Here is a 14,971-nt window from a genome sequence, read left to right on the forward strand (position 1 = left end):
ACTGGATATATAAATTAAGGCTAACAGACATCTTTATAATACTGAGTTTCCCCATTGAAGAACATGGGATACCACTTTTCATTGCATTTGCAAAAATACCTACCTCTCTTCCACTACTGCAACTACATTAGTCCACTCCATCATCTCCTGGCAGGCTTATTATAAGAGCCCCAGTGTCCCTGATTAGATCCTTGTTCCTCTAGTCTGTTCACTTGCACTGCAACCAGAATGGTCTTTTCAAAACTTAAGTCAGATTATGTCATATCTCTGTGCAAAACCTCCCAACAGCTTAACTCACTCAGAACCAAAGCCTGGAAGGGAACTGGAAACAGCCAGGCCAACCTTAACCTTAAGGTTACTATGGAGGGGATGTGGGCTCAGGAAGTTGTGGTTTGTTTGTATGCCGAGAATTGATCTGAAAGACAGGAAGAAAGTGATGAGGTAGGAGATAGAGGGGCAAGTGCTGGAGAAATGTCCAGGAATAGGCCTCTAGTCATGTTTTTCCCCACTTTCCTCAGAGCCTCCCCTTCCCAACAATCTAAAACAGCTAATTATGTCCACGTTTTCTGCTTTAAACTCTTATAATTTCTGCATCAAATTACAACTTAACCTGGCATACAAGATATTCTATTATTTGTTTCAAAGTGCATGGAGCACCAAATATACAAAGTACTATATGGTGGGTGCTTTTAGTTAACAAAACAGGCATGGTCTTCACCCTAGTAAAACTTATGGAATAGTTGGAAAGACAAACAAGTGAAAAATAAACTTGGGATGTTTGCTATAGGCCAGGAAATAGTAGGCAGTGTCGAGGTGCTGCTGGGAATGATTCAGAAGGAAGGAGACGAATATTCATGCAGTAGAGATATTAACAAAAGAACTAAAGGCCTTGAGGAATGAGAGAGGATGATGGGATCCCCTCATAATGATGTAGAGTGACTGAGTTTTGGTAAGAGGGACTCTTCGGCTGTAACTGGAGAGAAAAGGTCGGGTGCTGAAACGGAGATTTATAGATTTGATGATGGGAAGATGACTTCCATCTTCTGAACGTTTCTCGGTGAAATATGAGGCAAAGTCCTCAGTTGAATGGAGAGGAGAGAGAATATAGTAAATCGTCATCTCAGAGCAGTAATGTGAAGTCATATGTGCTGCATATTTCTCAACTCCTAAAGTTCCCTCGTTGTTGTTTCACATCTCTGAGATTTTGATCTACTTTTCATTACTGCTTTCTGGAAAATTTCTACGTGTGCCATATCCATCTGACCGCTACCTTTTGGGCCACCACACCTGGTATCTACCTCACTTACATTATTAAATGCACTGATGCTTGTGTTTGCTACCCCTACTACACTAGTAAACTTCATGAAAAGCTTGGTCTGTGTCCCTCGTGTGGGCCCCATGCAGAATATTTAAGTAAGGATTTTCAATAAATATTTAACATAAACTTTAATAACAGACTTTTGTCTGTGGAATCTGCAATTAGAATTTACTAAAGGGATATGAAAGTGCCAAGGATTAACCAATCACTAGAATAAAGCAGTTCATATCTGTGTCCTTTTAAAAATGGCACTGCATTATGGACACACCACCACACTGGCTTTCATTTAGTCCTTTTGTTTTATTCAAATGACAAAACATAAGTTTCAAGATACAAATCGTAGTTAATACTCAGTTGTGTTTGATTTAAAAACATCGATTATGCTTTGTTAACAACTTCCAAAAACAAATGTAAGTTGTGACTAAAACATCTCCCAGTCCATTTCTGGAGGATTATCCTTAATATGTTTAGTAGCTACTCCAATTTTCACTCTACAAAAAGGAAAATGATGATGCCATAGAGCAAGATAAAGAACAATTATAATATGAAAGGCTTCCTGAGAAAAAGTTTAACCATTGCTAAGGAGACTAAGAAGGATATCTGTTCCATACTGTAGCAACCAGGCTTAAAACTGCGAAAGTGCATTTCCGGTCCTACCTCAGCCATAAATAGTGATCTCACATCTCTTATTACATCATAGAAAGCGCAATTCTTCATCAACAGGATTTAGAATTTGCTAATAGTTGATGGTTATCTTCCTAAGAAAAAGGGGGTTAAAGGAAAACTCAAGTCTATAAACCGAAAAATAAAAACAAATATTTCTATGTACTCTGATTTAAGCCATTTCAAGTTTGAACTGAATGAATAGTAAATTGTATCAACATTATAGAAGAAAAGAAAAAGCTAAAAGGTACCCAAATATTTTAATATTTATGAAAACAAATCATTTTCATTTTTAAGCCCCCTAAATTGCCCCTAGTTTAGTTTTGTTACATAATGAAGATTAATAACTTATATTTTAGTGTGAACACATTAACTTCTGCTGATAGCAAAGCCCAGGTTTTTAATGTTCTACGAAGCCAAAGAATTAGACAAAAGCCAGCATGAAAAAAAAAAAAAAAAACAACTAGTTGAGCACTTTAGGTAAGTGCACAATATTAGGATATTTTATTTAGTTCAGCACATGGGTGTTATCATGACTGATGCTGCATGATACTTTTAGAATTAGGTGTAGTCTTTTTCTGAAGTTTTAATATGGCAGACTTCCGTTCCATCTGTTCACTCATGATACTAAAATGCATTAAAGATGGCAAATAAATCAGACAAGTCAGCAAGAGAATGGCCTTTTTTATAGTACCAATTGGGAAGTTAGTGTCATGCATTAGTAGGTAAGACTAAGAATACAGCTAAACAAATCATTAAAATATGGTTCTCTGGAGTATATTTTCCATGAAATTTTTAACTATTTGGAAATTACCCTTTCCAATTTTTAAGATGAATAAAATTCTAATACTTTCAGGAAACAACAATAGGTAGAAAAGGTTAAACTAAAGAATGGTATCCCAATCTTCAATTTTAAAGAATTTATTTTCCCATTTGTAGAGTAACATTATTGTAAAATCCAGTCATTGCAACACCTGCATTGCTTAAAAGAACTCCTAAGAATTTTGTTTAAGCATATTTTTAAAAAACTGAACCAAAATAATATACATTTTTATCTCTGAACATTATGTCATTAAAGTCCACATAATGTCCTCCATATAAATCAATGTAATGTTACCTAATATACATGATCTGATTTTTAGCCTAAAGGCTTCTGACCATGTATGATATCCAAGATAGATCCAATGCTTTTAATGTCAGACTGTAGAGACAGTTATGATCCTAAACACAAGAAGGAAGAGCTTTATATACAGGACAGACATCTGACAGTTTAGCTGTTTGCAGCATCTGCTTGGCGAGGCCATCCTTCTTCTTCAACTCCAGAGTCATACTCCTCTTCAGAGGACTCTTTTGTTGGAGCCCTATAATGAAAAGACATCAGTTTTTTATTTTTTTAATAAAAATGAGGGATAAACACAATATTTCTAGACTCAATAAGTTAGCTGATCTCACTAGAAAAGTCAGACAAAAAAAAAGAAAATATTAAGAGTACTTTTAATATTAAGGTTGCTTAGTGGTAAAATATGGGGAAGACTTTAGACCACACAACCAAGAGCTGCAAGTAATTTTCCCTAATAAATATATTACTGAAATAAACTGACAAGGCTTCAATTGTGAAGGCTTAAAAAATCCGTTTCTCCACCAAAATTAGAGTCTATTATTTCAACTCAAATGCTTGACATTTAACATATGTCTATGGTAAAGAAGATGATAGCTTCTGATCAAATCTGACTTGACTCAAATGAGTCAAAATTATAATTATAACATTATAATAAAAACCATAATTCCTTTATATATTAATGTCATTAGACAATAAAAACAAAAAATTATGTCTCTATGAATAAATAAGGTTGTTCAAAACGAATCAACTGCCTCCAAAATACCTTAGAACATAAGCAAACAAAACATGCCTTGTGACAGTTAAATCAGAAACCTAGTTCTTGTGTAGGTAACATTAATGCCAAGCATTGTATAATAAATATTTATTGAATAGATAAAGTCAGTAAACTACAGCCTACAGTCCAAATATGGCTCATCATCTGTTTTTGTAAATAAAGATTTACTGGAACACAGACATGGTCATTTATTTACAGATTGCATATGGCTGCTATCATTCTATGAGGGTAGTGTGAGTAGCTGCAGTACAGACTGTATGGCCCTAAAACATTTATCTAGCCCTTTACAAGAAAGTTTGCTGATCCCCGGAATAAAGATAAAATTAAAGCAGTAAAAGATATGTCAAATTTGTCAATTGTTATGATATAAATGAGAGAAAAATTATGTCACAAGACCAAAAAATTATAACGTTTTGGTCTTGTGAAAGACATGAAACAAGTCATTCACAAATTACAGAATTAGCAGCAAAGTTCATTTAAATCTCTTCATTTGGATTACTTCTACATCTCTTTTGATACTTCTTCCTCAGGAGAAAAAAGTGGAGGCTAATTTTGAAGATCAATTTTCAAAAAGACTCACAAATTATTATTTTATAAACCAAAATTAGAGCATTTCTCTACAGAAAATTTATGAAATTGCTTCCCTTATGATTATAAGGATTTCAATGCAATTTTTATGAAAGACCAATAAACCATAAAAATAAAGAGCTGATGTCAAGTTTTAGATCTGTTCTAGCTTGACAATACACATTACCGGATGTATCCTGGTTCCTTTTTTCCTTCTACTACTTCTTTGTTAACCTCCACACATACAATATCAGAATTAGGGACTTCGAACATTGGTTCTAGTAACAGCTTTTCCTAAAGAAAAAGTAATGAATGACACGGAAAACTGAAGTTACACACAAAATACTTGTATTCTAAAGGCCACAAATCTAAGTCATTAACTCAGCAAATATTACTGAGTTCCTATTATGTACCAGGAACTGAACGTTGAAAAAGTCAATGTAAAAGCTTTCATATTCTTCATTTTAAAACAGATTCTAACTAAATTCAGAGAGAAGTCATTCTATAAGGAAGGCTATTTGTCTGTACTATTATATATTATACCATACGATACCACACGATGCCACACGATGCCACACGATGCCATACCATGCCACTCCACGCCACACCACGCCACACCACGCCACACCACACCACACCATATTATATTATACTTGGTCTTATAGTAAAATAAGACCAGGTTTCATATTAATTTTTGCTCCAAAAGACGCATTAGAGCTGATGGTCTGGCTAGGCCTTATTTTCGGGGAAACACGGTAGTTCTACCTACGTAAGTCACCATGCATACACAAAAGACTATACTTTTGGATTCAGATGTTTCACAGAAGCATTCCTGGCATATTCTATGACTAAGGAAGTGAACTGGTAATCCTTACTTTGAAAATTATTTGATCCTAAATCATCTCTACCAAGCTCTTCAATTTTGAATGACTTCAAATAAGCATTTGTCTCAAGTGCTGCAGTAGAGCTAAAGTTGTTTACTAAAGAAAACCAGTTACGCCTGTAAGTAGGGGCTGGATTATATTCCATTTTAAGAAAAATACTTATTGAACACATCAGATTTCCTTTAAAAAGTCAACTCTCTCACCTACTATTCTAGTTTGCATATTTATATAAATCTGTCCTTACTCAGTAACACCTGAAGTCGAGGTCTTCATTACAGAGTATAATCTCAGACTGTGTGATGGAAGTGTAGTTCCAATAAAAAAAGTCCTATTGAGATAAGTAACTTAAGCAGTGAAATCCTTAAAAAGAGAAAAGGAACATGCACTTGCTTTGGGAGTATGTAGGCAAAATGGCATTGTCTAGCCAGACCTTGCCAGTAAGGGAGAGAAATCTAAGGTGGCTGAAAATAGGCTGAGTCTCTAGGACTTATTACAAAATAAAAAAATAGTGAGTTCATACCACACTGGAGAATTCAGGGATACAATGTCATCCTATCTGCAACTTAATTTCAAACAAACAAACTAGAAGAATGAGTATTTCAATGGGTCTGAGAAGGTACTCTGTGGCTTAGGTAACAGGCCTGTGTAGAATTTTCTGAAATTCTCCCTCCTTTGATCCTGATTTTCTCTACTTCATTAATCATATTATGTGTGTCCTTTGTTGCAAACACCTTAAAGTTTCTTTTCAGAAAGAAGAAAAATATAATCTGTGACAAAAAACAAAAAAAAATCACAAAAACACTTGGCCAATTAATTCTCTGGATATGTTTCCAAAGGAAAAACATGGAGGCTTCATATTCTCAAAACTCAAATAAAGAAATAATCTAATTGTTGTATAATAATAGCAACTTACCATTATGGACCGAAGGCCTCGTGCGCCTGTTTTTCGTTCCAATGCCAACCTGGCTATGGCTTTCAAAGCATCCTCGGTAACATTCAGTTCGCACTACAAATATATTCAAAAGAAATGAGAACTCAGATAATACTTGGTGATAGTTTCCTAATATAACCATACAGCGTTTGATCTATTAACTATTACTACCCACCACCATTCTTGTTTTTAGAACAAGGAGGGATGGGACCAATGCCCTGACTTTACAGAGAAAAGTTCCAGAGGGTTAAGTACACTGATTCACTAATATGTACTTAGAAACACAAGGCCAGAATTTTTATCTTGACTGACTCTATCCCCTTTCAGACCAAAGTACTTTTAGACTATCAATGTCTTACTAGAAAACATGCATTTTAAAGAGTGTTACTAGCCCTCTTATCCTATAGAACAAAGATAAAACTTTAGACGAGTCTCTAAATTACCATCATTTCAAAATAGTAGAGTTCAAATTATTGAGAATATACCAAAAAAAAAAAAAAAAATCCCACTACTTTGGAACATCAGAATTCACAAGATCTTGGTATTAAACAACTTTTGGTTATTAATTTCTACCCCTAGAAAAATGTTAAACTTAATTGAGGTATTTTATATCTCATGGTTTTTCAAAACCTTGCCTTCAAGAACCACCACTAGTTTGTATCAATTAATCTATAAGAAAGTATCAGCATTATGAATTACAAGCTTGTCCTTAGTGTTTGAAGAGGTTTTTTTCCTTGATGAACATGGACTTTCTAGGACTTTATTCAACACTTATTGAACCCCTGTGTGTTTATATATTAAGAGACAGAATGATGAATTAGACACCCTCTGCCTTCAAGGAACTTAGTGTATTGGTTGGTGACAAATCAGCAAACTAACAGTTACAGCATAGTGTAGATGCACAGTGCTAAGGGAACACCAAAGTGGGGGCATCTACATAAGGCCACTGAAGGATTTTAAGGAGGAGAGTAAGTAATAGCTTTGTGTTTATTCATTCAATAAATGTTTGTTAAAAACTTAGTATCTGTTTACTGGGCACTGTGCTCACTAATTTAAAAACGATCTACTCTGAAAGTAAAGTGAAAAATAATGATATTTTGGTGGTGATGGTCAGAGAGACGTGAAACAGGAAAACCAATTAGAAACCAAATGCATGGATCAAGGTGAAGAATGATAAAGGAGTCTGACTTGAGGTAGTGGCAGTGGAAATGGAGAGAATGGGACTGATATTTAAGAGACACTAAGTTCATAAAACCCAAAACATTTGCTACCTGATTGGATATGTGGGCTTGAGTGACCTCCAGGTTTCTAGCTGCAGAAGAGTACATGTGGGAGCTAATAAAACTTTATAGAAAAAAGTATATAAAAGTATATACGGTACGTCACAACAAATGCATTTAGGATATCAAGGCTGAAAGGATAATCCCGTGTTGTCTGGTTTGAGGGGTTGAGAGTAGGCTACTGGAATAATTTCTATATATATCCTTGGACTTTAAGTTACAATGATGATTTTAATTAGGAAAAAAAAATAAAGCCAACTCCTAAATGTACCTTTCCTGATTCCAAGATCCATATTTAATGAGGAATAGGCTGGTATTTCAGATGAAAAGCAGGATTGCTTTTTTATTTCTTATGCTAATTTATGCAGTTTCACTAGCAAAAACTCATAAATTAACTAAGTATAAAGAATAAAAATCTAACCTTATCCATGCTGAATAAGGCCTGGTACTGAGGAATGACAGCATTACGTGGTTCGGTTAGTATTTGTACAAGTGTTTTCTCGTCTAAGCTATGCAAAGGAACTACCACAGGCAACCGTCCCACAAACTCAGGAATCATGCCAAATTCAATGAGATCTCTGGCTTCTACATGACGTAATAATCGATCTTTTTCTTCAATGTCTTGGTGAGTATTTGATTCGCCACTTCGATTAGCAAGATCTGCAGCAGCTGCAGCCCTTCTGCCTTTCCCCAGATTAGATGGTGTTCCAAATCCAAGATACTGCCAAAGAAAAGACAGATGTTATAAATAGCAGAATGAAGTTGCATTGTACCAAGTATTTTTTGCATGCGTATCTCATGTGATCTTTGCAACAGAAGAAATTTCTATTATCATTCACATTTTATAAATGAAAAACATGGGCCTAGAGAGGTTAAGTACCTTGACTAAGCTCTCATTGCTATAAATGGTAAAGTCAGGATTCGGACTCAGGTATATCTGCTTTCAGAAATGAGAACCTAACCACTATATAACAACTAATGCTCAAAGAATGAATCCTAGTAGTAAAAGTAGATAAGAACTATGAAGGGAACTCCCTTAGAACTCAGATAATGATGTTGCAGAGTTTTTAAAAGACCTCTAGACTAGTGTGGTTTCCAAAATGTGTAAGAACTATGAAAATAGAGATAGTATTCATTGTGTAACCAAAATTAATTTTGTAATACTGTAAATAGGAGTAGTGCCTATGGAAAAGCAGCCTTACAAAAAAATTATCCACAAGTGTCTTAGTCACTGCTAAGCATTCTATTAAAATCATGATTTGTGGTTGCATATTTCAACCTATGAATCAGACTAGTTTAAGATTAGACTTTAGAAAGAACATATAAGGAGGACATCAAACAAAAATGCTAACTTTGCTGCAAAAGGTTGGGTATCTAAGGTGTACGGATCTTGCTTAAATCCATATAAAAGAACCACCATACTCTTGGAAATTATCAGAAAGTTTAATTTTGATATGTAGTATTAGCTTTTGTCAAAAGTATAAGAGAAGCACATGATGTGTTAGAAAATAGCTTAAGTTAAAAATCAGGGGCCGGCCCGGTGACTCAGGCAGTTGGAGCTCCGTGCTCCTAATGCCGAAGGCTGCCAGTTCGATTCCCATATGGGCCAGTGGGCTCTCAACCACAAGGTTGCCGGTTCGATTCCTTGACTCCCACAAGGGATGGTGGGCTCTACCCCCAGCGAGACTGAACATAGCTCCTTGAGCTGAGCTGCTGCTGAGCTCCAGGATGGCTCAGTTGGTTGGAGCACATACTCTCAACCACAGGTTGCCAGTTTGACTCCCACAAGGGACGGTGGGCTGCGCCCCCTGCAACTAGCAACGGCAACTGGACCTGGAGCTGAGCTGCGCCCTCCACAACTAAGATTGAAAGGACTACAACTTGACTTGGAAAAAGTCCTGTAAGTACACACTGTTCCCCAATAAAGTCCTGTTTCCCCTCCCCAATAAAATCTTTTAAAAAAAAATCCATTCCACTGATTTACTAAGCTGTGTACATGGACAGTTAGTGTATCAGAAAGCAAGCTACCTTTCATTCAATAATTTAAACATTTACTAAACATATATATAAGGGCAAATAGTAATAAATATATACTATTTATTATATAAACATTTAGTAAGCATATTATAAAACATTGGGGATATAAACCCAAAGACAGCCCTTACTCTAAGAGTTTATTTACTTAGAGTGAGAACACATGAAGATATTCAAGGATCCTATGTGCAATGAAGGACAACTGCACAGGAAACAGTGGCATTGAAAGCAGGACAAGAGGTACATACAGGGGAGTGAAGGCAGGAGATGATCAAGAAAACCTTCACAGAGGAACTTCCTAATCATTTAACAGGCTGAGTCTTAAAAGATGAACACGTATTTGCCAACTAGACTGCAGTAGTAGAGAGCGTGGGCAGGGCAAGAGAATAAAACTCAGGACTGCAGCAGTTTTTTTGTTTTGTTTTGTTTTGTTTTTTAAGATTTTATTGGGGAAGGGGAACAGGACTTTATTGGGGAACAGTGTATACTTCCAGGCCTTTTTTTTTTTCCAAGTCAAGTTGTTGTCCTTTCAATCTTAGTTGTGGAGGCTGCCATTCAGCTTCAAGTTGTTGTCCTTTCAGTCTTAGTTGTGGAGGGCGCAGCTCAGCTCTATGTCAAGTTGCTGTTTTCTAGTTGCAGGGGGCACAGCCCACCATCCCTTGCGGGAGTCGAACCGGCAACCTTGTGGTTGAGAGTATGCCCTCCAACCAACTGAGCCATTCGGAAGGCAGCTCAGCTCAAGGTGCCGTGTTCAATCCTAGTTGCAGGGGGCGGAGCCCACTCGAGGAATTGAACTGGCATCCTTGTGGTTGAGAGCCCACTGGCCCATGTGGGAATCGAACCGGCAGCCTTTGGAGTTAGGAGCATGGAGCTCTAACCGCCTAAGCCACCGGTCCGGCCCCAGGACTGCAGCAGTTTGATATGGTTAGAATATAGGTACATTATTTAATACTGTACCCCTGACTTTCAATGAAGGTTGTCAAAAACAGTAGTCACATGACATGTTTAATCCTCTATAAAATCACTGTTCAAGATTCTCTTATGCCTCCTTTTCATAAAATCTATATGGCAAACTCTTTTTAAATCTTTGTCTCTCTGAAGACCTCATATGACTTAAACCTTCCTTCTACATGTTTCTGATCACTTTTCTGACATTATTTTTAACTATTCTTTTCTACATGTTTCTAGCTTCAAATTCTTTTCGGAATTATTATAAATATCAGAAAATGTTCCCTGCCTTTGGTTACAGAATTTCAAAAATAAAGTTATCTACTCCTCTCTCTGTTTCACACATATACACACACAGAAATAATTTCTTCTTTCTAATTTGTTAGGCTAATTTATATAGAATTTCAAAAGCAAAAACAAAACAAAACACAAAACATAAATTAACTAATATGAAAAGTAAAAATATAACCTTATCCATGCTGAATAAGGCTTGGTACTGAGGAATAACAGCATTACGTGACTTTGTTAGGATTTGTATAAGAGTTTTCTCATCTAGTCTATATAAAGGAACTATCACAAGCAACTGTCCCATTAGCAGCATATTTTTATTACTACTAAACTAGTGCATGCAAGGCTAAGGAGACTAAAAGCAAGCAATATAGCAATGAGCTGATCTATTCTTTTAGGTAAAATATTATGTTATATAAAAGGGACCATTTGTGACTAGCTATTAAACAAAACACAAAAACATGGAAAACACAGGTATGTTTTGGGCTTCTATCTTGACATTACATTTTATTGGAATCAGTCAACAAATAGGTACTGGGCATGTACCTTGAGGATATGAAGAAAAAAGTTCCAGTTAAAATCGAGGCTTATAAGAATGTTTAAGAAACATCTATAAAACTATGGGATTCACAACCCTTCCTCCAAACCCCAAACTTTTCCCTCCATTTGTGAATGTTAGCAGTGAACTATGAGAGACTTTATGGGCAGGGGCAATCTCTTTATTGAGCTCCAGTGAATTGGGCAAGAGGAATGAACAGAAATTTTACTAATACAGCACCTACCTCAAATAATAAAAGAACTCCTTAGATAAAATATAAAATTGAAATCATGAAGTTATACTTTAAAAATGCCCATATACAGATAATATTCAGAAATCTTCCAATTTACTACTCTGAAATTTAAAAAATAACTAGAAATATATTTTTGGTATGCACTAAGAAAGCCTAACTTAAAAATCCACAACTGGCAGCCAACAGTTATGAGAACAGAAACAGAGCATCCATCCTCTATAACTTCAAATGCTCTCCGTCCCAGTAACCCATCAGAAAAACTTACCTTTTCATTTTTCCTCCTGCTGATGATTCTGTCTAAACCATTGAAAGCACCAGATGCAACAAACAGGATGTTTGTTGTATCAACTTGTACCGTTTCTCCACGTAGCTTGCGGGAATTCTTTTCGGGAACATTGACTATCGTCCCTTCTAGTAGTTTTAATAAGCCCTAAATAAAGAATGAATGATTTATAGCATCATCACATAAGTGTATTATTTATTATACTTTAGATAATGGGATTCAATGGGGAAAATAATATGTGGTTATGGTCAATGAGCATAACTGAAGAAAACTCCCACATTTCTACAACATGAAAATCCAATGCACTATCATATTAATAATTCATAAATTTATTTAGAATAGGTACAGGACTCCTGATACATTCAGGAAACAGTCAATCTGAGAGGTTGTTTTTGATGGTAAAAACATAATTCTGATATAAAAATAGAATTATGACTATGTAAGATGGTACCCAACCATTGTGGGAACATTCAAAATCTGAAAATAGTTGAAGATTTATCTTTCATATAAATTAAAATTCTATTCTACTCCTAGTATTAAACTTTGAGAAAACCTGTATTTTGAGATGCCTTTATAAAAAAAATTATTCAGCACATTTTATAGGTATGATTGCATCTCTCTATGTCTTGGTAAAAAAAAAGAAAGCAATTTTCCTTACCCTGTAGTTTATATCATAATTAGTTAATAGTAAAAGGTTAAGTTGACCAATGTATCATTATGATTTCAATTATGACTCTACAAGGAATGAAACACTATTTTACCCTATCGTCTAACAAAGTGAAAAGAATAAGACACATGTACATAGTTCATTTATGTCTAGGTAGAACCAGAATTTGTCTTCAAGAGTCCTCTAGAAACGTTAACTGGGCCTTTGAGGAATACAACTAAGAAAAATTAAAATTTATTTTTTTCTGTTCTTTAAAATATTTTTAGTTCCCTAAGAAAGGTAATTTGCTATTTAAAATCGCTAATAGCTTTCTCTTAGGATTTGAACTACTTTAAAATGGTATGTGGAGTCTGGGGGTGGGATAAATAAACAAAACAAAATCTAATTGAATGTGAAACCAAACGTACAATATTGGGAGGTTGATGTATTCCCTTCCTTTTAGTGGGCTTGAACAAAATATTCAACTGCTTACTTGCTGAACGCCTTCTCCACCTACATCCCGTAACTGATGAATGCCTGGCACACTGCCAATCTTATCTACTTCATCCAGAAAGACAATTCCTATAATTTAAGGAGGATTCTATTTATAATATGAAAAAGATACACACAAGACAACCTCAACTTTAAAAGACTAAGAAGGCAGAGAGCAAAGTTATTCAAGCTTTCACACTTAATATATTCAATAGCTTAATATTATAAAAATACACTGTCTCGCTCCCATTCACAATTTTATGCAAATGTTTTATAATTTATTTTATAGAGTATCACTTGGGTGTGATAACTACTTCTCTCTGAAAATAATTATCTACCCCACTAATGTTTTCAGGTTCTTTATTCTAGGAGCTAAAATGCAGGTGCAGTATGGAAGCAGGAGGTACATGCAGTACTAGCAAGACGCTGGCTTACTTCTTCCCAACTATATTCTTGTCTTAAAAGAATTTGGACAGGAAGCTATCAAGCTCTTCATGTAAACAAAAGACAGATGACAGATGGGGAAAGGAGAAATGCAGCATCTATAACATCCTGTAAGTCAATAGGCTAATGTTTCTCTTGCCCTTGTCCTTGCCCCTCCCCCATCCCAGCCCAGGAATCTGGAGAGGAATCAGAACAGGAAAAGCAATGATAGTATTAAGGATCTAATGGAACAGTAATTTGGCCTGTTTTCACCCTAGTAGTCATCTAATGACGATAAGGCACAGCAAACTTTGTGACCCTTAGTCACTATGCTAGAAAACGTTTAACATACCTTTAATATAGTTTTAGTCCTTGATTCAAAATAAGAATTACTTTAGCTCTTAATATTACTGCTTCCCCAACAGACTACATTTGAGGACAGACAGCTATGCTGAAAACATACCTTGTTGTGCTTTTTCTACACTATAATTGGCATCTTGGAGCAGTTTGGCAATCACAGATTCAATATCTTCACCTACATATCCAGCCTGAGTCAAAGTCGTACAGTCACAGATAGCAAAGGGGACATCAAGGCATTTAGCTAGAGTTTGTGCCAGCAGAGTTTTACCTACAAATAGAAACAGTAACTAAAAGTTTACTAAAAATATGTAGATATACAATTTCTCTACAAAAATGCAAAATGAATTTGAATAGTATATAATAAAAAATTACTGTTACATCTTTTCTCTACTATTATTTAGATCTAATGATATACTATTATTATTATCATCCCTGTTAAGATGTTAGGAATTGGTCTAAATGGCAATACCAATGCCTCATGTTCAGCTTGAAGACTGTGCAGAAATACTGAAAACGTATCTGTAAGATTGGCCTTAGAGTTTTCTTCTCAAGAGCCAGGATCTCTCAATCACAATACACACGTTACAGAATCATTTATATTCTATTTTTTTAAATGAGTAGCACATTTTTTCAGGAAGTTATTTACCTGACCCAGTTGGTCCCAGCAGCAAAATATTACTCTTTTCAAGTTTTATATCATCATGGGAAGAATCCAATACTTCACCTCCTCGTTTTTCCTGAGGCATTTGTTGATTTACCTGTTGCTGCATTGATGCTCCTAAAGCATTACCATGTGGACTAATTCCAGCAATCTGAAGCAATTCTGAAAAAATGCCAAAGGAATTACTAGAGCTTCATTTGATTTTACCTGAAAACATGCCCAATAAAACCCTACATCTAAAACCGATAAATTATTTAGAAAACTTTAAATATTTTGACATTCTGTCTTACCTAAAAGGAAGAAAATTTCCAATTATCTAGTGACAAATGTACAATACACATTGATTATTCAAGGAACCTCAAACAAAGGAAACAGACTTTTTATCCTCCCTTCCTTATTTATGTAAACCTGTATGAAAAATTCCCTTTCACTCAAGGGAAGGCAGTATAATGGAAGGAAAACAGTGTTAGGAGTCAGAAAGCTTTAGCTTTGGTCCTTTCTTTGTCT

At 35.4% G+C, this 14,971-nt stretch overlaps 1 protein-coding gene across 1 annotated transcript in view; it reads right to left on the reverse strand.

Moving 5' to 3' along the window:
• Positions 1–1,598: 1,598 nt before the first annotated feature.
• Positions 1,599–14,971, reverse strand: part of CLPX (caseinolytic mitochondrial matrix peptidase chaperone subunit X) — a 35,091-nt gene continuing 21,718 nt past the window's right edge. Inside the window, exons 7-14 of the mRNA XM_019748680.3 lie at positions 14,450–14,626; positions 13,907–14,071; positions 13,022–13,110; positions 11,865–12,029; positions 7,960–8,259; positions 6,241–6,333; positions 4,631–4,737; positions 1,599–3,342 (exon numbers count right to left, since the gene is read on the reverse strand). Coding sequence (XP_019604239.1) covers positions 3,252–3,342; positions 4,631–4,737; positions 6,241–6,333; positions 7,960–8,259; positions 11,865–12,029; positions 13,022–13,110; positions 13,907–14,071; positions 14,450–14,626 — 1,187 coding nt within the window. The 3' untranslated portion in view covers positions 1,599–3,251. The remainder of the gene's footprint in view (positions 3,343–4,630; positions 4,738–6,240; positions 6,334–7,959; positions 8,260–11,864; positions 12,030–13,021; positions 13,111–13,906; positions 14,072–14,449; positions 14,627–14,971) is intronic.

Source organism: Rhinolophus sinicus, chromosome 3, assembly GCF_057876585.1.
Source record: "Rhinolophus sinicus isolate RSI-liver-muscle chromosome 3, RSI-T2T, whole genome shotgun sequence".
Classification (NCBI taxonomy): domain Eukaryota; kingdom Metazoa; phylum Chordata; class Mammalia; order Chiroptera; family Rhinolophidae; genus Rhinolophus; species Rhinolophus sinicus.